We start from the raw sequence: 25,430 nt of genomic DNA on the forward strand, positions 1-25,430 counted from the left end.
CATGACACTGTGCAATCCTGTCAGTACACCTATGACACCTGGAGTAACCTTGCAGAAGGCTACACGTCCCCCAACGAGTGAAGAAGCGGACGCCATTGCGTCGATCCCATATCGCCGAACTATCGGTGAACTCAACTATGCTATGCGAACCACTCGCCCCGACATCGCTTACCCAGTTTCATGCCTCTCCCGATACATGGAGAACCCCAGTATCGACCATCATCGTCAACTCAAACATCTTCTCCGGTACATTCGTGGAACTACGGATTTAGTACTCATCTTCGGCTCGTCGAACGAGGGACTCGTTGGACACTCGGATTCGGACTATGCTGCAGATCGAGACGATAGCAAGTCCACCAGCGCTTATGTCTATCAACTGTTCAGAGGGCCCATTAGTTGGAAGTCTCAGAAGCAATCTGTGGTCGCTACCTCGACCACGGAGGCCGAATATATAGGTCTATCGAATGCTTCACGCGAAGCATTATATCTAATCCAGCTTCTACACGACTTCCGCCTTGACCCCGAACTCTACGATCCCGCACTCCTATATGGAGACAACCAGTCCAGTATTGCGCTCTCGAAGAATCCAAGATTCCACGAAAGAGCCAAACATATTCGCGTCCACTACCATCTCATCCGCAACCTCGTCGACACGAACAAGATCGAACTCCAGTACAAATCCACCTCGGAGATGATTGCTGATAGTCTAACGAAGGCATTACCTCGCCCAGCTGGGATCCAGCATCGGGAAAACATGGGACTACGTCGTCAAGACCTGCCAGGCGCTCTGACGAGTGGGAGTGTTGAGAGGTGATCCGTCAGAGCACCGAGCCGGTTCCAGATAAATATATCTAACTGTTCCAGTTCTATGTACCTTAGCTGCCAGTGTCACTGGACGTCATCCACCCTAGTTACTGACCATTTTCTCTTTTCTATTTAAGGATGGCTAGACGCTATACTCGCACCTCAGTCTTTCTACCATTGACTGAGGTGCGCATACCATTCATATTATACTATACATGATACTTACTAGCGGTCCTACAGACTCACGCTACCTTAGGTTAGTTTACACGAATAGAGTCTTTCTACCATTGACTGAGACTCACGCTACCTTAGTTCTCGCTCTTTAACATGCTCGTCCAACTGCCAAGATGTGTACGAAGGGGGCAGATTTCGTGTTTGGAATGTTTTCGACCACCTGTGACGGCGTCAGTGATCATATAACGGCGGGTCTCCTCATCAAGGTGTCCGATGACTCTGATGATCTGCAAAGTACGGTCAGTTGTTTGTTGACGTCAAGTTGAGATACGCCTGTTTACGCGAGAAGCTACCTTCCCATGTGCGCAGTTTCTTGTAGCTTCTCTCTTGCGCTTTCTCACTTGAGCTATCCAGATATTTTATGCCTGAGCGTAGATGGCCAAATATACATCATCATCACCGACATGGCCAACCACAACTACTTGTACTTGTGCGAACGCTATATTCGACTTCTTGAACGCTTTCACGATTTGACAGTACTTGTATGTAGTACTTACATGCAGATGCGGGTGATCTCTCTGAAAATGGGAGGAGAGGTGCACTGGTCCTCGATCAGTTCCAAGATAATGCATAATTTCTGTTATCAAACTCAAGTGAAACAACCAGGAACCTCAATGGACATTTACAGGGCAATGGGCAAATCGTAATCGTCGTCAGTCGTACGTACTAGTAAGGGCCGTGATCATAAAGTGAGAGGGAGAGGGGATGTGCCTGACGGATGTCGTAATTTCAGACAAGTTCCCCGCGTCACGAGTGTCCGAGTAGCCGCGCGGCCCGCGGGGGTGCATTTTAAGCACCTTGACCTTCTGCAGCCTCCCGTGCTGCTCCCGCCCAATCTTTCTCGCGCACACCGAATTCGACTTTCGATACAGTCCCGAGACTCAGGCCTGTCATGGTTATTCCATGAGCTTGGCGGGCGCGCGACTCCCAACCCTCTGGAAGCCGCTCGTCAAGAAGAAAAGTGCGCAGGTCATTAACACGACCACCAAAGATCGCCACTAGGGTTGAGGCGCTGATAGAATGGTCAAAGTGTGCTTGAAAACGAACGATGCGATAACATACTTCGTGCTACCAAAGAACCTGTGCAAAAGGCTGAGCTTGAACCCCTTGTTGGTTGCACGCGCGATTGCACGACGCTTGCCGAGCATTCTGGAGAAATCTTTGGTTGTGATGATATCATGACCGTGCTTGTCCTTGCCGGTAGCTGCCGCAAGCAGCTCTTCAATGAAAGGTACGTCCTTCTTCGCTTGGTCTGGTTCAAAAGCGGTGTCAAAGCCTGAAGACACATTATTCAGTACAGAAGCACCAGGTAGATTTTCTAAATCGCTCACGTAAGAGAGATGCATCGTGTTCAATACCATTGTGCTGGTTAAGTTCTTCCAAATCGAAGGTATCCTTGTTGTAGTTTCTCTTAAGCATAGTAGCAGCAAAGCGCGACGAACATGAGCACATGGTTGGACTGAAGTTGTAGGTTGCCGGGATCTGGTGCGTAACCTCGACAAATGAAAGCCCACGGCCGGTGCGTGAAATAATGCCTATGTTTTAATGTTGTCACGCCACCATCAAGGGCCGAGATGTGCAAAACCACTCACCATGATTGGCCATCGCATTGAGTCCAGGGCATGCGCTACGGGAGTCAGTCTCCTGGGGAGGCCTAAACTCAGGCCAGTGGCCTCCATAGCCTGGGTGACCCTCTGGGGTGACATGACCGACGCGGCGCTTCCGCCTCACGAGGTTGAGGAGCGTGAGGATGACATCCCAACATATGATCGCAACATTGCAGATAAAGTTGGACACGCTGGAAAAGAAACCCATTTTACTTCCCTTGGTTCAAGGATAGTTATATCAGGTGTTGAGATGGGTCGGTCACCGTCGAAGGCGAGGCTGGGGAACGAGAAGCGACGAACAGAATCGCTTCACTTGGAAGCTTTAAGTATATACGGGGATCCGAACAGTACTGTCATTGGATTAACAATGACAAGGTTTCGGTTTGATTGCAAGATTTATAGGGATCCGAACGACGTTCAGCCTGATATCATTGGACTATTAGCAGTGAAAAGGATCCGGCTTCATTGCGAGGTTCTGTAGGGTTCTGTATTAACCGATATAACCGGCATATTTTCCCCGAATATGAATTCTTGATGTAGTATAGCACTGGAGTGAGTATATAAAGGTGTGAGTAAGAGCAACAGTCAGTCTATGCATGGTTAGCCAAATTACACGGTCAAATTACGGACGAACCCGTTCTTCATATATCAAACTTCAGATACTTTTTTCGAGGCATTTAACCTGGTTTAGAATTCGCAATTCTTCGGCGGTTAAGATCGCAAACTCCGGCGGTCAGTAAGTAGCTCTATACCCGAAACCGCGAAGAACACTTGTGCGAACGAACATACGAACGAATCATTTGAGGAACCCCGACGTCGAACGGAGTACCAGGCTGCGAAAGGGTTCATGCACGACGATGGCAGGTCTCCACCAGGGGGTGTGTGATAAATATCGAGACACGCGCATTGCAAGTACTCACATTTTGACGTCAAGTTGGTGTTGAGCGTCTGTTCTACATAAGGATCATATAGGTCTCCTGTTACACGTAGTAGTCAGACCTTGAAAGAGGATGACAACTTACGTTTGAATCGGTTCGATCGAAATGATGACCTGTCCCAATCATGCACAAGTCACGTGATGTGGTGATCCATATTCGTTTCGCATGTTCAATTGAAGTTGAATTGGGTTCTTCGATAACGAGCATGACAGCAGCAGCAAGGTGCGCTCCAGGGCTTGCGTCCACCTCTTACAAATTCCCTTCCGTATTGCGGCACAAAGCGCACCGTGATTCCCGTTGTTTCTCATCTACGTCTCGACGAGCAGCCCACTTGCGCAATCATTATGCGACCCTTGGAGTTCCAATCACTGCGACGAAGGCTCAAATAAAGGCATGGGTCATATTGTCTTCACGAAAGGAGCTGTACCTCACCACTTTGTGATAGACACACTTCTACCAGGTGAGTCGTTCTCACTGGTAGCGCTGAATGGCTACTGATGGAACCACCTCAGCTTAGCAAGAAGTACCATCCCGATGTCACTCAAGACGATGCGTCACGGGGAAAATTCCACGCAGTGAGTGAAGCCTACGCAGTGCTTGGGGACGATCGAAAGCGGTATGTCACGATGCACTCACTGAGCACGCAGTCCTAATTATTTGGATGGCCAGGCGAGAGTATGACCGTAGTCTACGCCACTCATCACCGTCACAACCATTCCCTCAGCACCCACAAGCGACCACAACGCGTCCTTCTCGTCAAACAGGATCACGCAATGCGTGGCAGAATAATCCACGTCACCATCAGCACCCCAATTCTAGTCACGCACATGACCCAAACGCAGCTCATGACCATCCATGGGAGCGTGCTCGTGCTGGCAAATATTCGTATTATCAACCGCCCCCTGGCGCCCATTCGCGCACGTCTTATACGTGGTCGCATACAAATCCATTTTCCAGCCCACACGTCCAACGAGCGACCGGTCGCATGTCTGCAGGTCCGCCACCAGGGACAGGTCCGTCTAGTGGTGGCAGTGAAGAGACGGCTAAGGGAGAACCACGACCGGAGAGAACACAGACGGACGAGGACATAGCTGCAGCGGAGAGTGTCGTAGGGCGTGTGATTGCGGTGTCTGGACTATTGACTTTCATATTAGTGATAGCCCAGATTGCTGGTGCACCTTGGGGCAGTGCGCATGCATGAATGCATTATCTAGAACTGCCTCATAGTCCATGGCCCGTTAGAGGACGTCCTATTGCTACAGTCATTGTTCCGCAAATATTAGATACATCAATACCTGTCACCCCGTCTACTCCACCTTCTGAGTCCTTCAGCGGGTATTATACTTCGTGAGCCACCCATAATCAGGTATCAGTAACCTGTGACGTAGTATCTTCTATGTGTCCCTGCGGCGCGCTGCTTTCACTCTTGTAGTTCTGCTGCAGTCGCATAAGGAAAGCCCTGGTACATCCAAGTATCCACTCCTGCTCTTCCCAGAATCCAAATCGCGAAGCAACGATAATGACTTAGATTCGATTTTCTCCAAATTCTCGTTGCTTTTCTCATTTCCTTCCGTTCTTTGACATCATGAGAGGGCATGACTATCTGGGGGGAAGATGGAACTTCCTGAACATTTAACTTCTCCTTCTTCCTCTCTCGCCTGATCCTGTTCATCGCCGTCCACTATCCGTCCACAGGACGCACACAGGATGCACAATTGGGCTGTGTTATGCACAGCTGCCCGTTGAGTAGTTTAACCGCCTTCAAGCTTCTTCACTCCCCCATGTCTTATATTCCCTCTGACCTATCTTCTGATCTTGTCATCTAATCAATATGCCCTTTCCGTGGCTCAAGGACTTGGGCAACGTCATCTCAGTTCGTCGTTCCAGGCGCCCCACGAAGAACAGACGCACACAATGCAGCTCGACAGCCACCGACTATGAGGGTGACGACTCCGTCCTTTTAGACTCCCCTCGTGCGCCTCCCTCTCCTCCATCAACTATCTCTTTTAATCCATCGTTAGTGCACCTTGATTGTGCGAGTAGAGAGCCAGGTTTCCAAGTTTCCACCAATGTTTCTTCCACCAGATACTCACAGGGTGTATCTCTTACTCGTGAAGCCTCCGACATGGCTCAACTAGCTTTACCCTTGGTACAGGCCGTTGCAGGTGCAATCCCACTTGTCGGTGCTCCGATGCAAGCGGCTATTGGTGGATTATTGACAAGCCTTCAAGCTATAGATGTGAGAGCGTATTTCATTGCGAGTGTGATTCTTGATTTTAAAGGCCATCACAGAGACATGGTCAGAACAATGCGGACATAAATAGCCTGACATTACGACTTCATCGATTAAGCTGCCATTTGTGCAACGCCCCACCTACCCGAGATCCTCTTGAACAATCCCGGAGGGATTCCTTAATTAGGTATACACCTTTTTGATGTGTGCTTGAATTTACCAGTTGAGTCGCACTCAGGGTACTAGAAGCGGCCTCAGCACAACTAACAAAGTTGCATAAACGTCGTCGTCTCGCATACGCATCCGTCACACAAACTATCACCGGATGCTCTGGTGAAATTGACCGTTATCTTGTAGAGTGTTTGGTTGTGTTCTACTCTCTAAAGGTTTTTTGCATTCACTCACCACTTTTGGTCAGTGGTCGTTCCAAATGCAAAGTCAAAATGACATCCACGAAATGCGGGACTTGATCATCCGCGGACAGTCTGCTGTGGGACCGACTGCAATGAAGTTATCTGGAACTATCGTGCTTGGCTGTGTGACGCTGGTAGACGCAACAGGACATGAGCATGCAATCTCGGTGAATTTCTGCACCTCATTTCAGGTCCGCCTCGCCAGTGTAACAATCTGTCTTAGGGAAGCTTACTCGTCGGATTTTCTGTAGCAACTCAACAAGGTGCTCGAAGCTCTGTTTGAACGTGACTCGATTGAAGCCCAAATTCAGAAGCAATATATGAAGGAAGGACAATACGATTTATGTATTGACAAGGGCACCCAGGTAACCCGGCTCTCAAGCCACGAATGGTCAAGCATTGAAGCAGGCACGAAGATTGTAATGAGGGTTATCATTGAACAACGGGTGGGATCATCTAGAGTTTCCTACAGATGCCATTTCTGTGGCGCTTGGAATCGCCTTCCCACCGGGTCTATTAGTCATTCGCTTCGACGGCAGCCTGGTTGCTCGATTAATTGGTTAGCACATTTTTCTTCTGGGTCCTGACCGTTGCGTCTAACAACCGGAAGTCGAGAATGCAAACGACGGTTTCAGATCTCCCGTGTACTTCGCAGTGCAAAGCAAAGTACTCGAACCTCCAGCATTGGTTCCAATCGCACGACTGACGCAGAAATGCACCTTATTCGCAACTTTCACGTTCAGCAAACTGTTGGGAATTGGCTATGCGATACTTGCATGCTCTCTAATCCAGACACTGCGGAGCTCAAATGTGCTATCTGCGATTCTGCCCGTCCTGGCACTGCTTCTGCCCCGGCCCCTACAGGTTTTGACTGGTCTGCTGCAGGGATGAAAGCCCCATGCTCATCGACAGATATGCAGACTTGTTCTGTCTGCATGCTGCAATCGTCTACCGCCGCAACTAAGTGTACAATTTGTGACAGTGCTTGGGATACGTTACACTGAAGAAAACGGCGTGGAAAATGAAAATGAATATTAATGTATCCTCCACGTCAAGAGTACTTATGGGATGCTATATAGCGCAATGCGAACTTGCTTGTCATCATCAGCTTGTTGTCCTGTGCCTCCTTCCACCGGCGTTGGTTTTTGTCATCATGTACGTCCCGGTTTTATACATGGTCGCATACAGATACATTTTCCATCCCACACGTACAACGGGCGACCGGTCGTATGTCTGCAGTTCCGCCGCCAAGAACTGACAACGAAGAGATAACTAAAGGAGGACCACGACTAGAAAGAACGCATACAGACGAGGACATAAGTAGCTGCAGCGGAAAGTGTTACAGGGGGTGTCTGGACTCTTGACTTTCATGTTAGTGTAAGGATTCAATCTTAAAAATCTATAAAGTAAGGGAGAATGGTATGGGGGAAACCGTGAGAGACGCGTATTCCGCGTATTCCGGCAGTGTCGGTTGTTTCGGTTGCGTCGGTAAGGTCGCTGAAAAGAGGATCCCATGTGGTTCTGTCAAGCGGAGTTTGAATTTGCAAAAACCGTTGTCCCTTACTATACGAGCTCACTGTCCAAACGTGGGAATTTGTAAAAATTGAGCCACAATGGGATTGGCAAGTGCTCACTGGCCCTCCATTTTGCACAACAACAATGAATTTTATATGTACTGCAACTGTGAATACATAATAAATAGTAAAAATTGAAGGACAACAAGGGATTTTGGGATTGGGATTTTTGTGGGGAAAAGAGAAAAGAGAACACCAAGCAAGTAGAAAAATGTGAAAAATGCAAAATGCAAAATGCAAAAATGTGAAAATGCAAAATTGCGAAAATATAAAGATGGGAAAAATTGGCAATGGGTAAACAGGGGAATGGGAAGATGGAGAATGGAAAAATAGGGTGAATAGGGAGGATGGGAGGATGGGAGGAAAATAGGAGGACAACAGAAGGATGGGAGAACAATGGGAGGATGGGAGGACAAGAGGAGGACAAGAGGACACAATAGGAGGATGAGAGGACAAGAGGATGGGAGGACAATGGGAGGACAATGGGAGGATGGAAGACAGGAGGACAGACAATGGGACATGGGACATGGGACACGGGACACGGGACATGGGACACGGGACACGGGACACGGGACACGGGACACGGGACACGGGACAATGGGACATGGGACATGGGACATGGGACATGGGACAATGGGACAGTGGGACACGGGACAACAGGACATGGGACAACAGGACAACAGGACAACGGGACACGGGACAACAGGACAAACAACAGGACAACAGGACAACAGGACAGTGGGACAGTGGGACACAGAACCATGGGACATGGGACACAGGACATGGGAGATAGGAAATCAGATAATTGGGAGGAAGTGTATGAGTCAATAGCATGACACAAACAGTTTGACTGAAGGTTACCTGGGACACTGGCTTGCATCCCGCTGGCCGAGGCACGAGGCCACGGGATTGCAAGCCTGCACGAGGCCACGGGATCGCAAGCCAGTGTCCCAGGTAACCTTCAGTCAAACTCTTTGTGCAACATCCCATAACTAAAACAAAACTATATAATGTAAGATGTAAGAATTTATTTATTTCTCACAAGTAAATAATATGCAGACACAGTGAGTCAAAGCACTGAAGGTGCCTCCAGCAGAGCACAAAGTGCTCTGCTTGCTTCCTGTGCCGAAGGCACAACGGGCTTGGACTCGTCTTAAAAAGTAAGGGAGAAGGGTGTGGGGGAAGGGGTGGGAGACGGGTATTCCGCGTAGCGCACATGGTGTCGCCAGCGTCGGTTTTTTCGGTTACAAGCCGCTTGGAATGCTTATTTCGCTAAGGTCGCTGAAAAAGGGATCCCATGTGGTTCTGTCAACCGGAGTTTAAATTTGCGAAAACCATTGTCCCTTACTATACGAGCTCACTGTCCAAAATTGGGAATTTGTAAAAATTGAGCCACAATGGGATTGGCAGGTGCTCACTGGCCCTCCATTTTGCACAACAACAATGATTTTATATGTACTGTAACTGTGAATACATAATGAATAGTAAAAATTGAAGGACAACAAGGGATTTTGGGATTTTTGTGGGGAAAAGAGAAAAGAGAACACCAAGCAAGTAGAAAAATGTGAAAAATGCAAAATGCAAAATGCAAAAATGTGAAAATGCAAAATTGCGAAAATATAAAGATGGGAAAAATTGGCAATGGGTAAACAGGGGAATGGGAAGATGGAGAATGGAGAAATGGGGTGAATAGGGAGATGGGAGGATGGGAGGACAGGAGGAGGACAAGAGGACACAATGGGAGGATGAGAAGACAATGGGAGGATGGGAGATGGGAGGACAGGACAATGGGACATAGGACAATGGGACACAGGACAACAGGACATGGGGCATGGGACATGGGACAATGGGACACAGGACAACAGGACACGGGGCATGGGACATGGGACAATGGGACACAGGACAACAGGACACGGGACATGGGACACGGGACAACAGGACAACGGGACAACAGGACATGGGTCATGGGACAATGGGACACAGGACAACAGGACATGGGACAGGATAATTGGGAGGAAGTGTATGAGTCAATAGCATGACACAAAGAGTTTGACTGAAGGTTACCTGGGACACTGGCTTGCATCCCGCTGGCCGAGGCATGAGGCCATGGGATCGCAAGCCTGTGTCCCAGGTAACCTTCAGTCAAACTGTTTGTGCAACATCCCATAGCTAAAACAAAACTATATAATATTTTTAAAATGTAAGATGTAAGAATTTATGTATTTCACAAAATTAAATAATATGTAGACACAGTGAGGCAAGGCACCTTTGGTGCCTCCAGCAGAGCATGAAATGCTCTGCTTGCTTCCTGTGCCGAAGGCACAACGGGCTTGGACTCGTCTTAAAAAGTAAGGGAGAAGGGTGTGGGGGAAGGGGTGGGAGACGGGTATTCCGCGTAGCGCACATGGTGTCGCCAGCGTCGGTTTTTTCGGTTACAAGCCGCTTGGAATGCTTATTTCGCTAAGGTTGCTGAAAAAGGGATCCCATGTGGTTCTGTCAACTGGAGTTTAAATTTGCGAAAACCATTGTCCCTTACTATACGAGCTCACTGTCCAAAATTGGGAATTTGTAAAAATTGAGCCACAATGGGATTGGCAGGTGCTCACTGGCCCTCCATTTTGCACAACAACAATGATTTTATATGTACTGTAACTGTGAATACATAATAAATAGTAAAAATTGGAGGACAACAAGGGATTTTGGGATTTTTGTGGGGAAAAGAGAAAAGAGAACACCAAGCAAGTAGAAAAATGTGAAAAATGCAAAATGCAAAAATGTGAAAATGCAAAATTGCGAAAATATAAAGATAGGAAAAATTGGCAATGGGTAAACAGGGGAATGGGAAGATGGAGAATGGAGAAATGGGGTGAATAGGGAGATGGGAGGATGGGAGGACAAGAGGAGGACAAGAGGACACAATGGGAGGATGAGAAGATAATGGGAGGATGGGAGATGGGAGGACAGGACAATGGGACATGGGACAATGGGACAACAAGACATGGGACAATGGGAGGACAGGACAATGGGACATGGGACAATGGGACAACAAGACATGGGACAATGGGACACAGGACAATGGGACAAGGGACAACGGGACAACAAGACATGGGACAATGGGACACAGGACAATGGGACATGGGACAACGGGACAACAAGACATGGGACAATGGGACACAGGACATGGGACAATAGGACACAGGACATGGGACACGGGACAATGGGACAACAGGACATGGGACATGGGACAACAGGACAACGGGACAACAGGACAATGGGACAACAGGACAACAGGACACAGGACACGGGACAACAGGAAACAGGACACGGGACAACAGGAAACGGGACACGGGACACGGGACACGGGACACGGGACACGGGACACGGGACACGGGACACGGGACACGGGACACGGGACATGGGACACAGGACACAGGACACGGGACACAGGACAACAGGACATGGGACAAGATAATTGGGAGGAAGTGTATGAATCAATAGCATGACACAAGCAGTTTGACTGAAGGTTACCTGGGACACTGGCTTGCATCCCGCTGGCCGAGGCACGAGGCCACGGGATCGCAAGCCAGTGTCCCAGGTAACCTTCAGTCAAACTGTTTGTGCAACATCTCATAACTAAAACAAAACTATATAATATTTTTTTAAATGTAAGATGTAAGAATTTACTTATTTCACACAAGTAAATAATATGTAGACACAGTGAGACAAGGCACCGAAGGTGCCTCCAGCAGAGCACGAAGTGCTCTGCTTGCTTCCTGTGCCGAAGGCACAACGGGCTTGGGCTAGTCTATAAAGTAAGGGAGAACGGTATGGGGGAAACCGTGTGAAACGCGTATTCCGCGTAACGCACATGGCGTCGTCAGTATCGATTGCGTCGCTTGCGTCGGTTGTTTGAATCCCTTCTCCCTTGGAGCGCTGAAAAAGGGAATGCCATGTGGTTCTGTCAAGCGGAGTTTGAATTTTGCGCAAACCTTCGTCCGTTAATATGTAAGGGTTGACTGATTTGGCAGGTGGCTCCAACAACAATGATGTATATGTACTGCAATTGTGTATACATAAAAATGTAGCCACAATAGGATAGAAAAAGAACACCAAGCAAATAGAAAAATATGAAAAATGCGAAAATGTGAAAGTGTGAAAATGCAAAAATATAAAGATGGGAAAATTGGGCAATGGGTAAACATGGGAATGGGATGGGAAGATGGAGAATGGAGAAATGGGGTGAATAGGGAGATGGGAGGATGGGAGGATGACAGGGGGATGGGAGGACAATGAGAGGATGAGAGGACAAGAGGAGGACAAGAGGACAGGACTACAGGAGGACAAGACAATGGGAGGACAATGGGAGGATGGGAGATGGGAGGACATGACAATGGGACACAGGACATGGGACACGGGACACAGGACACAGGACAATGGGACAATGGGACACAGGAGATGGGAGATGAGAGATGGGAGAATTGAGGGGAAAGGCATGAGTCAGTAGCAAGACACAAACAGTTTGACTGAAGGTTACCTGGGACACTGGCTTGCATCCCGCTGGCCGAGGCACGAGGCCACGGGATCGCAAGCCAGTGTCCCAGGTAACCTTCAGTCAAACTGTTTGTGCAACATCCCATAACTAAAAACAAAACTATATAATGTAAGAAATTATTGATTTGTTATAATTAAATAATATGTAGACACAGTGAGACAAGGCACTGAAGGTGCCTCCAGCAGAGCACAAAGTGCTCTGCTTGCTTCCTGTGCCGAAGGCACAACGGGCTTGGACTCGTCTTAAAAAGTAAGGGAGAAGGGTGTGGGGGAAGGGGTGGGAGACGGGTATTCCGCGTAGCGCACATGGTGTCGCCAGCGTCGGTTTTTTCGTTTACAAGCTGCTTGGAATGCTTATTTCGCTAAGGTCGCTGAAAAAGGGATCCCATGTGGTTCTGTCAAGCGGAGTTTGAAGTTGCGAAAACCATTGTCCCTTACTATACGAGCTCACTGTCCAAAATTGGGAATTTGTAAAAATTGAGCCAAAACGGGATACACCAAGCAAATAGAAAAATGTGAAAAATGCGAAAATGCGAAAATAGAAAGATGGGATTGGCAGGTGCTCACTGGCCCTCCATTTTGCACAACAACAATGATTTTATATATGTACTGTAACTGTGAATACATGATAAATAGTAAAAATTGAAGGACAACAAGGGATTTTGGGATTTTTGTGGGGAAAAGAGAAAAGAAAACACCAAGTAGAAAAATGTGAAAATGCAAAATTGCGAAAATATAAAGATGGGAAAAATTGGCAATGGGTAAACAGGGGAATGGGAAGATGGAAAATGGAAAAATGGGGTGAATAGGGAGGATGGGAGGATGGGAGGAAGATAGGAGGACAACAGAAGGATGGGAGAACAATGGGAGGATGGGAGGACAAGAGGAGGACAAGAGGACACAATGGGAGGATGAGAGGACAAGAGGATGGGAGGACAATGGGAGGACAATGGGAGGATGGAAGACAGGAGGACAGACAATGGGACATGGGACATGGGACACGGGACATGGGACACGGGACATGGGACACGGGACACGGGACACGGGACACAGGACACGGGACAATGGGACACAGGACAACAGGACACGGGACACGGGACACGGGTCATGGGACAATGGGACACGGGACAACAGGACATGGGACAAGATAATTGGGAGGAAGTGTATGAGTCAATAGCATGACACAAACAGTTTGACTGAAGGTTACCTGGGACACTGGCTTGCATCCTGCTGGCCGAGGCACGAGGCCACGGGATCGCAAGCCTGTGTCCCAGGTAACCTTCAGTCAAACTCTTTGTGCAACATCCCATAGCTAAAACAAAACTATATAATATTTTTTAAATGTAAGATGTAAGAATTTATTTATTTCACAAAATTAAATAATATGTAGACACAGTGAGGCAAGGCACCTTTGGTGCCTCCAGCAGAGCATGAAATGCTCTGCTTGCTTCCTGTGCCGAAGGCACAACGGGCTTGGACTCGTCTATAAAGTAAGGGAGAAGGGTATGGGGGGAATGTGGGAGGATTTGGGCATTTCCGCGTAGCGCACATGGTGTCGGCTGCGTCGGTTGCGTCGGTAAGGTCGCTGAAAAGAGGATCCCATGTGGTTCTGTCAAGCGGAGTTTGAATTTGCAAAAACCGTTGTCCCTTACTATACGAGCTCACTGTCCAAACGTGGGAATTTGTAAAAATTGAGCCACAATGGGATTGGCAAGTGCTCACTGGGCCTCCATTTTGCACAACAACAATGAATTTTATATGTACTGTAACTGAATACATAATAAATAGTAAAAATTGAAGGACAACAAGGGATTTTGGGATTTTTGTGGGGAAAAGAGAAAAGAGAACACCAAGCAAGTAGAAAAATGTGAAAAATGCAAAATGCAAAATGCAAAAATGTGAAAATGCAAAATTGCGAAAATATAAAGATGGGAAAAATTGGCAATGGGTAAACAGGGGAATGGGAAGATGGAGAATGGAAAAATAGGGTGAATAGGGAGGATGGGAGGATGGGAGGAAAATAGGAGGACAACAGAAGGATGGGAGAACAATGGGAGAATGGGAGGACAAGAGGAGGACAAGAGGACACAATAGGAGGATGAGAGGACAAGAGGATGGGAGGACAATGGGAGGACAATGGGAGGATGGAAGACAGGAGGACAGACAATGGGACATGGGACATGGGACATGGGACACGGGACACGGGACATGGGACACGGGACACGGGACCACGGGACAATGGGACATGGGACATGGGACATGGGACATGGGACAATGGGACAGTGGGACACGGGACAACAGGACATGGGACAACAGGACAACAGGACAACAGGACACGGGACAACAGGACAAACAACAGGACAACAGGACAACAGGACAGTGGGACAGTGGGACACAGAACCATGGGACATGGGACACAGGACATGGGAGATAGGAAATCAGATAATTGGGAGGAAGTGTATGAGTCAATAGCATGACACAAAGAGTTTGACTGAAGGTTACCTGGGACACTGGCTTGCATCCCGCTGGCCGAGGCACGAGGCCACGGGATTGCAAGCCTGTGTCCCAGGTAACCTTCAGTCAAACTGTTTGTGCAACATCCCATAGCTAAAACAAAACTATATAATATTTTTTAAATGTAAGATGTAAGAATTTATTTATTTCACAAAATTAAATAATATGTAGACACAGTGAGGCAAGGCACCTTTGGTGCCTCCAGCAGAGCATGAAATGCTCTGCTTGCTTCCTGTGCCGAAGGCACAACGGGCTTGGACTCGTCTATAAAGTAAGGGAGAAGGGTGTGGGAACGTCTCTAAAAAGCAAGGGAGAAGGGTGTGGGAACGCAGCCACCCACACATGGATGCCACGTTTCGTCGCATGGACGCCATGTTTTTTCGCTAAGGTCGCTGAAAAGAGCGATGCCATGTGGTTCTGTCAAGCGGAGTTTCAATTTCCGAAAACCGTCGTCCGTTACTATACCGTCCAAATTGGGTCATATGTACATTTCGCTTGATTTGGCAATCTCACGTGGTTTTTTTTTTTCAGCACCGACTGCACCAGACGCGACGCAACGCGACGCAACACAACACTGCTCTACCATTCCAGCAGCTCCCAATCACCTGCCGTCGCTTCTGATCACCTGCCATCACCTCTCACCATAAGCTATTAAATCCTGCTGCCTCTCAGTGCCCTCAACACTTCACCATGGCCATTTCCAGCACTTCCCCAGCACCTGATACTGGCTCGGACGCGTTTTTGGCCGCGTCACGTGACGCGGAGCTCCCTGTCACACCGGGTCACGTCACCATGTGAGTTTTTCGGTGTCTGTTTTTGTCTGATCACACAATTTACAGCAGCTATTCCCAGTGCTTCCTCAGCACCTGATGCTGGCTCGGGCGCATTATCACGTGACACTCCGGTCATGCTGGGTCATGTCACGAGGTGAGTTTTTCTCTCTCTCTCTTTGTCTGATTGTGTATTTATGGTAGCTACAAGGCAGGAGCCCAGACCTACTGTCGACTGGAATGCCAGGCTTCTGCAGGGCTTTGATGCAAGTTTTGCTGCCCGCCTGCAGCAATGTCATCGCCAGCCCGTCAACATGCTGGCCTCACCTCCCACCTCCACAACTCCTTCAGTACCCCCTCCTTCTGAGTTGTCAGCGCCAGCTGTGACTGACTGGTCTGCTGAACTCCATCGCCGCTGGTCCGAGAGTCACATCACACGTCTTGAACGGAGACGACTCAACAACCCGTATGCTAAGGTCACCACTTGGCAAGAGAATCGCAATGCTATGGATCAGACAATCCATGACCTCCGATGATATAACGTGAAGTTGGCAAAGGACATCATGTGGTGGGAAGAGCAACATGAGCAAGACCTCAAGAATGATGATAGGGATGTGGATACCTTCTGCTCTCAGTTGGAGGAGGCACGTAAGCATCAAAAGCATCGCAGGGTGGTGGATGCTTGGCGAAAGCACCTCTTTGAGCAGAAGAAGGGAAAAAGTCGGGAGGAGCGTCGGCATTTGGATGAGCTACGCAGGGAGGGCCCTCCACCTGGCTGGGAGCCTTCTGAATAGTTTTTTGTGTTAGAGTTGTTCCTATAATATGATTTGATTTCTGATTGGATGGGAGTGATGTATGAAATGGGTGATGTGACATTATTGGAGTGGTGGGAGGATGGGAAATGAGAGATGGGAGATGGGAGACGGGAGACGGGAGATGGGAGACGGGAGACAGGAGACAGGAGACAGGAGATGGGACATGGGACACGGGACACGGGACACGGGACACGGGACACGGGACACGGGACACGGGACACAGGACACGGAACATGGGACATGGGACACGGGACAAGATAATTGGGAGGAAGTGTATGAGTCAATAGCATGACACAAAGAGTTTGACTGAAGGTTACCTGGGACACTGGCTTGCATCCCGCTGGCCGAGGCACGAGGCCACGGGATCGCAAGCCAGTGTCCCAGGTAACCTTCAGTCAAACTGTTTGTGCAACATCCCATAACTAAAACAAAACTATATAATGTAAGAAATTATTGATTTGTTATAATTAAATAATATGTAGACACATTGAGGCAAGGCACCAAAGGTGCCTCCAGCAGAGCACTTTGTGCTCTGTCTGCTTCCTGTGCCGAAGGCACAACGGGCTTGGACTCGTCTATAAAGTAAGGGAGAACGGTATGGGGGAAACCGTGTGAAACGCGTATTCCGCGTAGCGCACATGGTGTCGGTTGCGTCGGTAAGGTCGCTGAAAAAAGGATCCCATGTGGTTCTGTCAAGTGGAGTTTGAATTTGAAAAAACCGTTGTCCCTTACTATACGAGCTCACTGTCCAAACGTGGGAATTTGTAAAAATTGAGCCACAATGGGATTGGCAAGTGCTCACTGGGCCTCCATTTTGCACAACAACAATGAATTTTATATGTACTGTAACTGAATACATAATAAATAGTAAAAATTGAAGGACAACAAGGGATTTTGGGATTTTTGTGGGGAAAAGAGAAAAGAGAACACCAAGCAAGTAGAAAAATGTGAAAAATGCAAAATGCAAAATGCAAAAATGTGAAAATGCAAAATTGCGAAAATATAAAGATGGGAAAAATTGGCAATGGGTAAACAGGGGAATGGGAAGATGGAGAATGGAAAAATAGGGTGAATAGGGAGGATGGGAGGATGGGAGGAAAATAGGAGGACAACAGAAGGATGGGAGAACAATGGGAGAATGGGAGGACAAGAGGAGGACAAGAGGACACAATAGGAGGATGAGAGGACAAGAGGATGGGAGGACAATGGGAGGACAATGGGAGGATGGAAGACAGGAGGACAGACAATGGGACATGGGACATGGGACACGGGACACGGGACACGGGACACGGGACATGGGACAATGGGACATGGGACAATGGGACAGTGGGACACGGGACAACGGGACATGGGACAACAGGACAACAGGACAACGGGACACGGGACAACAGGACAAACAACAGGACAACAGGACAACAGGACAGTGGGACAGTGGGACACAGAACCATGGGACATGGGACACAGGACATGGGAGATAGGAAATCAGATAATTGGGAGGAAGTGTATGAGTCAATAGCATGACACAAAGAGTTTGACTGAAGGTTACCTGGGACACTGGCTTGCATCCCGCTGGCCGAGGCACGAGGCCACGGGATTGCAAGCCTGTGTCCCAGGTAACCTTCAGTCAAACTGTTTGTGCAACATCCCATAGCTAAAACAAAACTATATAATATTTTTTAAATGTAAGATGTAAGAATTTATTTATTTCACAAAATTAAATAATATGTAGACACAGTGAGGCAAGGCACCTTTGGTGCCTCCAGCAGAGCATGAAATGCTCTGCTTGCTTCCTGTGCCGAAGGCACAACGGGCTTGGACTCGTCTAAGAAGAAAGGGAGACTGGTTTTGTGGCTGTGTGTGGGAGACGCGTATCTCGCCAACGCCGCTTATTTCGCCAAAGGCCACATGGTTTGCGCTTACCTTGCTAAAACCTCGATTTAGAAATTTCGCGTGGTTCTGTCAATCGGAGTTTCAATTTCAAAAAACCGTTCTCCCTTACTATACGACCTCACTGTCCAAAATTGGTTAAGCCACAACAAGGGGAGGAACACCAAGCAAATAGAAAAATGTGAAAACAACAATGATGTATATATGTACTGTAATTCTGTATACATAAAAATGCGAAAATATAAAGATAGGAAAAATGGGCAATGGGTAAACATGGGAATGGGAAGGTGGAGAATGGAGAAATGGGAGGAGGACGGGAGGATGGGAGAATGGGAGAACAGGAGAACGGGAGAACGGGAGAACGGGAGATAGGAAAGCAGAAAATAGGACAGAGACACGGGAGAATTTTTTGGGAAGGGCAAGAGTCAACAGCAAGACACAAACAGTGAGACTGAAGTTTACCTGGGACACTGGCTTGCATCCCGCTGGCCGAGGTACGAGGCCACGGGATTGCAAGCCAGTGTCCCAGGTAAACTTCAGTCTCACTGTTTGTGTCTTGCTGTTGACTCTTGCCCTTCCCAAAAAATTCTCCCGTGTCCTCTGTCCTCAGAACTAAAATAAAAGTATATAGTATTTTGTAAATGTAATATGTAGACATGTGCCGAAGGCACAACGGGTGTGGGCTAGTATCCTTTATGCCCCGACCGCGCTTCAAAATGAAGACGATCGAATCGCCACGCGTTCGAACTCGTCCATGTGACACACTGATGCGAAGAGCGTCACTCTTCGCATCCGAGTCACGCGGATACATTCCTTTACATCTCCTTTTCACTTTCTTTCGTTATCTCACCTTGTGCTCACGCTCCACGATCTCCTTGCTTCACCGAAGTATTTTCACCTCTCCATATGCTTCGTATTCTCATTCAGGTCTAGCCAAGTACTCGAAAACGTATATAAACCGCCCATGTACACTCATACCTATAGCAGAATCCTAGACGCTGATTCCCCGCTCCAAGCTCGATCGAAAACCATCGCAGAAAGTCCTCGACATATACGTTTACTCTACTCGTCTCGTTCGCCGTTGCGCTCGTCACTTATCTACTTCGTCTTGTTACATTTCCCCTTCGAACTCACAACCAGCCTTACATTAGTGACAGCCCAAATTGCTGGAGCACATTAGGGCAGCGCGCATGCATGAAAAATCCATTATCTAGACATGTGTCGTAGCCAGTGGTTGGAATATGTCATATTGCTACAGCAATTGTTCCGCAAGTATTAGTTACATCAATGTCTGTCACCAGATCTACTCCACCTTCTGAGTCCTTCAGCGGGTATTATACTTCGTGAGCCACCCATAATCAAGCATCAGTAGCCTGCGACATAGTATCTTCCATGTGTCTCTGCGGTGCGCTGCTTTCACTCTCGTAGTTCTGTTGCAGTCGGGTGAGGAAAGCCCTGGTACATCCAAGTATCCACTCCTGCCCTTCCCAGATCGCAACAAACACGAGGGAAGCAACGATGATGAACGTTTCTTTAGATTCGGTTTTCTCATTGCTTTTCTCATTTCCTTCCGTTCTGTCGTGAGAGGGCGTGACTGTCTGGGGAGAAGATGGAACTTCCTGAGCATTTGACTTCTCCTTCTCCCTATCTCGCCTGATCCTGTTCATCGCCGTCCAGTATCCAGGAGGCGGACGGTAAAACGTAGATGAGCCTAACTTGACTGGGTCCCAGAAAGTGGGATCAAGTGGGCGCGGTGAAGATGCGGATGGCCGCCCCGACCATTCATCTAGCAATCCTGTGACGAGGGCGGAATGCAGCTGCTCAGATTGATCATATTTCCGTCTACGATGATGTTGAGAACTACATAGTATCGCCGCCGAGTCTCAAAAAACCAACGCACCGAGCCTTCTTGTTTCCAAGCACAGCATAAGCCTCTGTAACCTTCCTGAAAGTTTCGGGAGAACTTGGATCTTGAGAGACGTCAGGATGGTGTTTCTTGCTCAGCTACACACGTGGTCACTTTCAAAGATATGCGTGGACCATGACCAAACCACACCTCGTAGTACCTTCGCTGCGCCACAACCAGTCAAATTCGTCTAGAGCCAAGATTGAAGACTAGTACTAACTTTGATTTGGTCCTGCGAAGCATCTCTCCATAACCCAAGTGCGGTATAGTGAACCCACCGATTCGAACCGCCTTTTGAACTTTGGGTGGGCTCCGGTCGTACAGTATCTTTATGCGAAGATATCCATGCCGCAAATTCGAGTGCGATAATGTGAATCCATGATGTTTTACTATCGTCGGGTTTTGGACTTTGGGTGGCGTAGTGTTTGGGCTGCGGTAGTTTGTTTGACAATGGACCGTGAAGTGACCCTGGGGAAAGGTTGATAGACAAAAGAGAGGATGTAGATCCTCTGGATCTCATAGATGCTAGTTCACGGTTGACGTTGTTCTATAACCATTGTAACAGGATTGTATTACTTTGTGTACGTACGGTAGTATTACATCAGGACACGGTCCGAAACAGCTCATCGGCTAGGAGGTGACTGGTCCTCTCGGGCGCTACATTAGTCTGCATTTTTTGGCACTGCTACGACCAAGCGTGTGTTATCTGGATAGACGCCCACGCCGACATAAACACAATCCATAGCACCGACAGCGGAAACATCCACGGCATGCCTCTTCCTTCCTCCTCAAGCTCAACCCCCCTGCGCCATCCCCAGACTCCGTCCTCGCCAAGTTCGACTGGGTTTCCCACCTCCCTGCCGAGCGTCTCGTTTACATCGGTTTAAGGGACGTGGAACAAGGCGAGAAGGAGATATTGAAGCAACACAACATCAAGGCGTTCAGTATGCACGAGGTTGACCGGTGAGTTTCGGTTTCGGTGTGGAGGAAAGGCGCAGACGCTGATTGTATTTGACGTAGCTATGGCATCGGCAAGGTGGTTGAAATGGCGCTCGACCATGTTAACCCGCAACGAGACCGCCCTATTCACCTGAGCTTTGATGTTGACGCGCTCGATCCGAGTGTTGCTCCTAGCACGGGGACGCCGGTAAGTATCTTAATTTTAATTTTTGCTAGTCAGTGCGTTGGCACGTATCTTTGAGTGGGATGCAGTTAGTCGTCTGGTCCGCGTCAATTTGGTGACCTAGTGCTTGCCGACCTTCCTTGCTGGGGATGTGTATTTGTGGTGTGAGAGCATGCACGGAAGTGCATATCATTCTCCACGCGTCTTGACCATGCGGGTGCTTAAAAAATGCGTCACAACGGGAAAGAAACAAGGGATGGCTTGTGCAGACGCTTTATATTGCGCATACCCTATCTCAAGGGGGCGTCTTGGAAATACAGATGCTTTGATCCGTGGCGTTCGTGGCGGGAATGCCCAAGCGCGCGGCGGGCAAACAATGTATTCCTAGGAAATTTATTCCAAGTCAAATCAAATGCCAAGTCAACGAGCAACACTAACCAAAATCCCGAAGGTGCGCGGCGGCCTTACCTTCCGCGAAGGACACTACATCTGCGAGGCGATTTATGAGACTGGGTTACTCGTCGCGCTTGACTTGATGGTACGTCTCTTACCTCGGCCCTACTCGCACGAACCTTGATGTAACGTTCCACCACATGCAGGAAGTCAACCCCACGCTTGCAGATGCTGAGAGCGTGCGGCAGACCGTCACAGTGGGGTGCTCGTTGGTCCGTTCTGCTTTGGGTAAGTTGTTCATCTGCCATCACGTTGTTTTCTGTTTGCGCGGTTTGGCTATTGTTCTTGATTGGGACACAGCGCCAGACGTGCACCACGGTGTTCACATCGACTACTCGTAATGTGACTTACTAATCGCGCTCGTGATCTGTTTGTTGTACAGGAGAGACCCTTCTCTGAGTTGCTTGCAAATCTAAGTGCCGTAATTTAATGTGAATGTGGAAATGAGTGTTCTGATCTGGTGGCAGTAAGTTGTATCTGCTTGTTAAAGGTACAATGTCTGATTGTTCTGTGACAGAGAAGAGTGGTGTTCGACGTGTTGCCAAGGGGGGACTCGTGTGGCCCGTGGCGACCGGAGACGTGACTTGGACGCGTTGGAGAGATACGTACCTTTCCCGCGTGTCACATTAGTGGTCGGACATGATATTTTTTATTTGGATCAATAAGCATGCAATCTCCTGTTTAATGTGTTTTGTGTTGATAGATTTTGTCAATCAGATTTTCTGGTATACAATTCTCAATGCTAATGCAAACGCGACGGATCCCTGTGCACGAAGAAAATTACATGAGCGAGGGAGGAAGGTATCGGTACCCCCATTCTAAATTCAGATCCAACCCGTCGCGTTCAAAAATAATTTGCACTGCTCTTCTCCCAGGAAGGAAACTTCTGAAGATCGACAATCAACGATCGACAATCAACGATCGACACGCCTAAGTGAACGCTTCACATTCCTGCGGTGGGATATCCTGGTGGCCTGCGTTTTTGACTATTGTTCACCCGAAACTCTACTTGTATGCAAGGATGGTGGATGCCATCCTTTGTGTGGACATCCGCTGGGTCACTGTTTGGCTTTGCCTGGGTAACGAGTTGTGGACCACAGCGCGAATAAGGAAGTGACGCGCCGCACGGTGGGCCATCCCCTTTATTTACTTGAAGCGGATGTCCCAACAGTTAAATACTGGCACTTGTGTTGTCCTCCTCCTCTTCATCACCCATCGTATTCTCTCTCATCCTGACTGGTACTGTCTAACTATACTCACTTCTTCTTCCACTTGTTATCTTCTACCACGGGCTAGGACCTGAAGCTATCGACACATTACTCTTTGATTTTCTCATGGACCAAAACATCGATATGATGGGCCCAAACACCATCTCCCACCTCGATACTTCCGTTAGCCCCTACTCCTCGGCTTCATCCTCGCAGAACAATTCTCCCTTCGCTCCATATGCATTTTTCCCGCCGAACTCGACGGGTACAACTCCTGGGACCACTCCCGAATATGACGGCGTAAAGTCTAGTACTATTACTTACCACGATGCGGAGCGTCGTACGGAGCAACAAGCTCAAGTCTACGCCCACCCCCAGCATGAGCTTCAGCCCGAGCCTGAGGCCCAACCCCAGCTCCAGCCCCAGCCTTTTATCGGCTCTTACCCTCCCGATATGTATAGTCCGCGGTACGTTACACCTAGGCTGGCTCCCAACGCGCCCGCGTTCAATACCGGTGGGGTAATATATGGACAACAGACGATGATGCCTGGGTATGCCCCTCATCCACCTGCCGCCTATCCCCCTCAGCAATATCTCGCAACCCCTCAACCATATCACTACCCCGTCCCTCCTCACGCTTATGCTGGGTATGCACCGCCACCTCAGGCTATGAACACTTACCTTCCTTCGATGCAAGCTGGTCTTGCTCCTGCGGTAGCTGTGAGCCCTCCAGTCTCGGTGTCCCCTCCGCAGGCACAGGCTGCTGCAGCTGCAACCCCAGCTCCAGCCACGCAACCGCAACCGCCTTCAGACCGTGATAGACTCCTTCAGGTCTATACGGCCGAACAACTTGACTTCATCGTCGCGACCGCACAGCACGTCTATGGGACCGATGCGCAGATGTCAGACACCTGCCCTACTGCCTCCTCCATGCAACCACAAATGCAAGGAACCGGTTACTACCAACATGTCGACCATTACAATCAGGGATTTATGCAGCAGCTTCCATCTGTAGGCTCCTCTGGGAGGAGTTCGGTGCGGCGCAGGAAACGCAGGGCGGCCAATGATAGTGGGGGCGTGACCAAGAAGCGGAAGAGAATCCGTCACATTCCCGTCGATCAGGACCCTGATTTTGTCAGTCAATTTTATTTCTTTGGTTCCCGCCACCCGCTAACAATTGTTTATCAGAAAAACGTCGGCACCAAGGACGGCAAAACCATCTTCCAATGCCTCCTTACTTCGTGCAATGGTATCCAAATGCAGGAAAGCAGCGTGCGTAATCATAAAACTACCAGAACGCATAAGCCAGAAGAGAGTGCTCGGTTGCCGTGCCTGGACTGTGGCCAACTGTGAGTATCTCGCTGCTTTCAAATGCGACTATGATACTGAGTCGTTGATTCTTACTAGTTTTAGTCGTTCCGATTCTCTGAATCGTCATCAGGATTCCGGGCAGTGTGAACTGAACCAGAAGAAATCTCAGGAGGTCTCTCAATCACCTCACGATGCATCTACGTCATCGGTCACGAACACCTTCGCGCCTCCACCCCCCGTCGCCGTTCCCGAAGAGGCGTTTACTGTCCAAGTATCAGCTCCTGCCACGATCTCGGTGCCACATCAAAATCCGCCCATGCCGGTGACCGCCGCTCAGAACACATGGTTTCTGCCCGCTACGCAATGTAGTGATGGGCGCTCTGTGCCTCAGCAACCCTCCGCAGCGCCTCTCCCACCGGTTACAGCGCAAGATTTCTTTACCACCTCAGTAGAGGAAGATGATCTCTTTGGCTCCCCGGTCATGTCTGACTCTGTTGCACTGCCGTCAGGGCTTGTCGTAAATGATGACCTTGCGCTTGCTAATCCCTCATTCGATGTGTCGGCCTTCGACATCCCTTATGAGGAGTGGTGCAACCTGTCGTTCGCTCCGCAATAATAGAATACAGTTGACGGACTTCCGTGTCCTCGTCGCTCGGACTACAGCATATTATCATTATGGTTTGGATTACTTTATATGTCATGTAATCTTGTTCTGTCGTATCCGGATCTTATACCGTCATTCATCGCACCTCACAATATGTACAGTAACATACGCAGGCACCATCATACCGTCACGATCTCTTACGAATGATTCTAGTATACCTATGCCATGAATGTATCTAGGACAAACTTATCAATCCTATGTCTATAAAGCCCAACCAGTCTAGCATACTTAAGGAATTCTAACACAATCGCAAAACAACTCGGGGATGTATTGATCATACGTGGCATCTATAGGATCGCCTACCAGACTTGTACTACTCATTGATGTGTTCGCCGCAGGCACCCTCGAAGCAAGTCATCGCAAGCTAAATTTCTCGCAAGAAATTTCTCATACTTACATGATTTCACACAACCCAGGTTCAAGCC

The 25,430-nt window shown here is 48.6% G+C and overlaps 7 protein-coding genes across 7 annotated transcripts; 5 read left to right on the plus strand and 2 right to left on the minus strand.

Annotated features, from left to right (window-relative positions):
• Nucleotides 1-1,756: 1,756 nt before the first annotated feature.
• Nucleotides 1,757-3,104, minus strand: EDB91DRAFT_809528 (Chloroperoxidase). The gene is made up of 4 exons (XM_041328463.1): nucleotides 2,631-3,104; nucleotides 2,370-2,573; nucleotides 2,101-2,314; nucleotides 1,757-2,050 (listed from the first exon to the last, which is right to left on the minus strand). Exons 1-4 carry the CDS (start codon nucleotides 2,851-2,853, stop codon nucleotides 1,828-1,830), a joined length of 864 nt encoding a protein of 287 aa, XP_041172626.1. The 5' UTR covers nucleotides 2,854-3,104; the 3' UTR covers nucleotides 1,757-1,827.
• A 660-nt stretch (nucleotides 3,105-3,764) lies between these two features.
• Nucleotides 3,765-4,966, plus strand: EDB91DRAFT_1159311 (uncharacterized protein). Its single transcript, XM_041319737.1, has 4 exons — nucleotides 3,765-3,974; nucleotides 4,029-4,043; nucleotides 4,096-4,199; nucleotides 4,253-4,966. Exons 1-4 carry the CDS (start codon nucleotides 3,789-3,791, stop codon nucleotides 4,782-4,784), a joined length of 837 nt encoding a protein of 278 aa, XP_041172627.1. The 5' UTR covers nucleotides 3,765-3,788; the 3' UTR covers nucleotides 4,785-4,966.
• A 133-nt stretch (nucleotides 4,967-5,099) lies between these two features.
• Nucleotides 5,100-7,367, plus strand: EDB91DRAFT_809636 (uncharacterized protein). Its single transcript, XM_041328464.1, has 8 exons — nucleotides 5,100-5,556; nucleotides 5,605-5,822; nucleotides 5,876-6,003; nucleotides 6,055-6,181; nucleotides 6,235-6,420; nucleotides 6,481-6,594; nucleotides 6,646-6,788; nucleotides 6,840-7,367. The coding sequence occupies exons 1-8, from the start codon at nucleotides 5,415-5,417 to the stop codon at nucleotides 7,231-7,233; spliced, it is 1,452 nt and encodes a 483-aa protein (XP_041172628.1). The 5' UTR covers nucleotides 5,100-5,414; the 3' UTR covers nucleotides 7,234-7,367.
• A 3,322-nt stretch (nucleotides 7,368-10,689) lies between these two features.
• On the plus strand, nucleotides 10,690-10,995 carry EDB91DRAFT_1085705 (uncharacterized protein; the record flags this gene model as incomplete). Its single annotated transcript, XM_041315928.1, has 1 exon — nucleotides 10,690-10,995. One exon carries the CDS (start codon nucleotides 10,690-10,692, stop codon nucleotides 10,993-10,995), a length of 306 nt encoding a protein of 101 aa, XP_041172629.1.
• A 4,563-nt stretch (nucleotides 10,996-15,558) lies between these two features.
• EDB91DRAFT_1252995 (uncharacterized protein) lies at nucleotides 15,559-16,432 on the plus strand (the record flags this gene model as incomplete). The annotated part of the gene is made up of 4 exons (XM_041323589.1): nucleotides 15,559-15,662; nucleotides 15,721-15,795; nucleotides 15,850-16,114; nucleotides 16,187-16,432. 4 exons carry the CDS (start codon nucleotides 15,559-15,561, stop codon nucleotides 16,430-16,432), a joined length of 690 nt encoding a protein of 229 aa, XP_041172630.1.
• Nucleotides 16,433-19,698: 3,266 nt separating this feature from the next.
• On the minus strand, nucleotides 19,699-20,801 carry EDB91DRAFT_1339005 (DnaJ domain-containing protein; the record flags this gene model as incomplete). Its single annotated transcript, XM_041325646.1, has 4 exons — nucleotides 20,467-20,801; nucleotides 20,397-20,411; nucleotides 20,241-20,344; nucleotides 19,699-20,182 (listed from the first exon to the last, which is right to left on the minus strand). The coding sequence occupies exons 1-4, from the start codon at nucleotides 20,764-20,766 to the stop codon at nucleotides 19,699-19,701; spliced, it is 903 nt and encodes a 300-aa protein (XP_041172631.1). The 5' UTR covers nucleotides 20,767-20,801.
• A 1,931-nt stretch (nucleotides 20,802-22,732) lies between these two features.
• Nucleotides 22,733-25,140, plus strand: EDB91DRAFT_809760 (uncharacterized protein). Its single transcript, XM_041328465.1, has 3 exons — nucleotides 22,733-24,164; nucleotides 24,219-24,379; nucleotides 24,438-25,140. Exons 1-3 carry the CDS (start codon nucleotides 23,157-23,159, stop codon nucleotides 24,955-24,957), a joined length of 1,689 nt encoding a protein of 562 aa, XP_041172632.1. The 5' UTR covers nucleotides 22,733-23,156; the 3' UTR covers nucleotides 24,958-25,140.
• Nucleotides 25,141-25,430: the final 290 nt, after the last annotated feature.

This window comes from Suillus paluster (assembly GCF_016628075.1).
Source record: "Suillus paluster strain FC165 chromosome Unknown EDB91scaffold_77, whole genome shotgun sequence".
Lineage (NCBI taxonomy): Eukaryota > Fungi > Basidiomycota > Agaricomycetes > Boletales > Suillaceae > Suillus > Suillus paluster.

What these genes read in the sequence shown, in the direction of transcription:
- EDB91DRAFT_809528 (XM_041328463.1), bottom strand. Translation starts at nt 2,853, where the DNA reads ATGGGTTTCTTTTCCAGCGTGTCCAACTTTATCTGCAATGTTGCGATC. An exon ending in CAATGCGATGGCCAATCATG is followed by an intron (nt 2,574 to 2,630) that starts GTGAGTGGTTTT and finishes ATTAAAACATAG; the next exon opens with GCATTATTTCACGCACCGGC. An exon ending in AGGTTCTTTGGTAGCACGAA is followed by an intron (nt 2,051 to 2,100) that starts GTATGTTATCGC and finishes CCATTCTATCAG; the next exon opens with CGCCTCAACCCTAGTGGCGA.
- EDB91DRAFT_1159311 (XM_041319737.1), top strand. Translation starts at nt 3,789, where the DNA reads ATGACAGCAGCAGCAAGGTGCGCTCCAGGGCTTGCGTCCACCTCTTAC. An exon ending in CTTGGGGACGATCGAAAGCG is followed by an intron (nt 4,200 to 4,252) that starts GTATGTCACGAT and finishes TTGGATGGCCAG; the next exon opens with GCGAGAGTATGACCGTAGTC.
- EDB91DRAFT_809636 (XM_041328464.1), top strand. Translation starts at nt 5,415, where the DNA reads ATGCCCTTTCCGTGGCTCAAGGACTTGGGCAACGTCATCTCAGTTCGT. An exon ending in CGGAGGGATTCCTTAATTAG is followed by an intron (nt 6,004 to 6,054) that starts GTATACACCTTT and finishes AGTCGCACTCAG; the next exon opens with GGTACTAGAAGCGGCCTCAG. An exon ending in GTATTGACAAGGGCACCCAG is followed by an intron (nt 6,595 to 6,645) that starts GTAACCCGGCTC and finishes GCAGGCACGAAG; the next exon opens with ATTGTAATGAGGGTTATCAT.
- EDB91DRAFT_809760 (XM_041328465.1), top strand. Translation starts at nt 23,157, where the DNA reads ATGGACCAAAACATCGATATGATGGGCCCAAACACCATCTCCCACCTC. An exon ending in TCGATCAGGACCCTGATTTT is followed by an intron (nt 24,165 to 24,218) that starts GTCAGTCAATTT and finishes ATTGTTTATCAG; the next exon opens with AAAAACGTCGGCACCAAGGA. An exon ending in TGCCTGGACTGTGGCCAACT is followed by an intron (nt 24,380 to 24,437) that starts GTGAGTATCTCG and finishes GATTCTTACTAG; the next exon opens with TTTTAGTCGTTCCGATTCTC.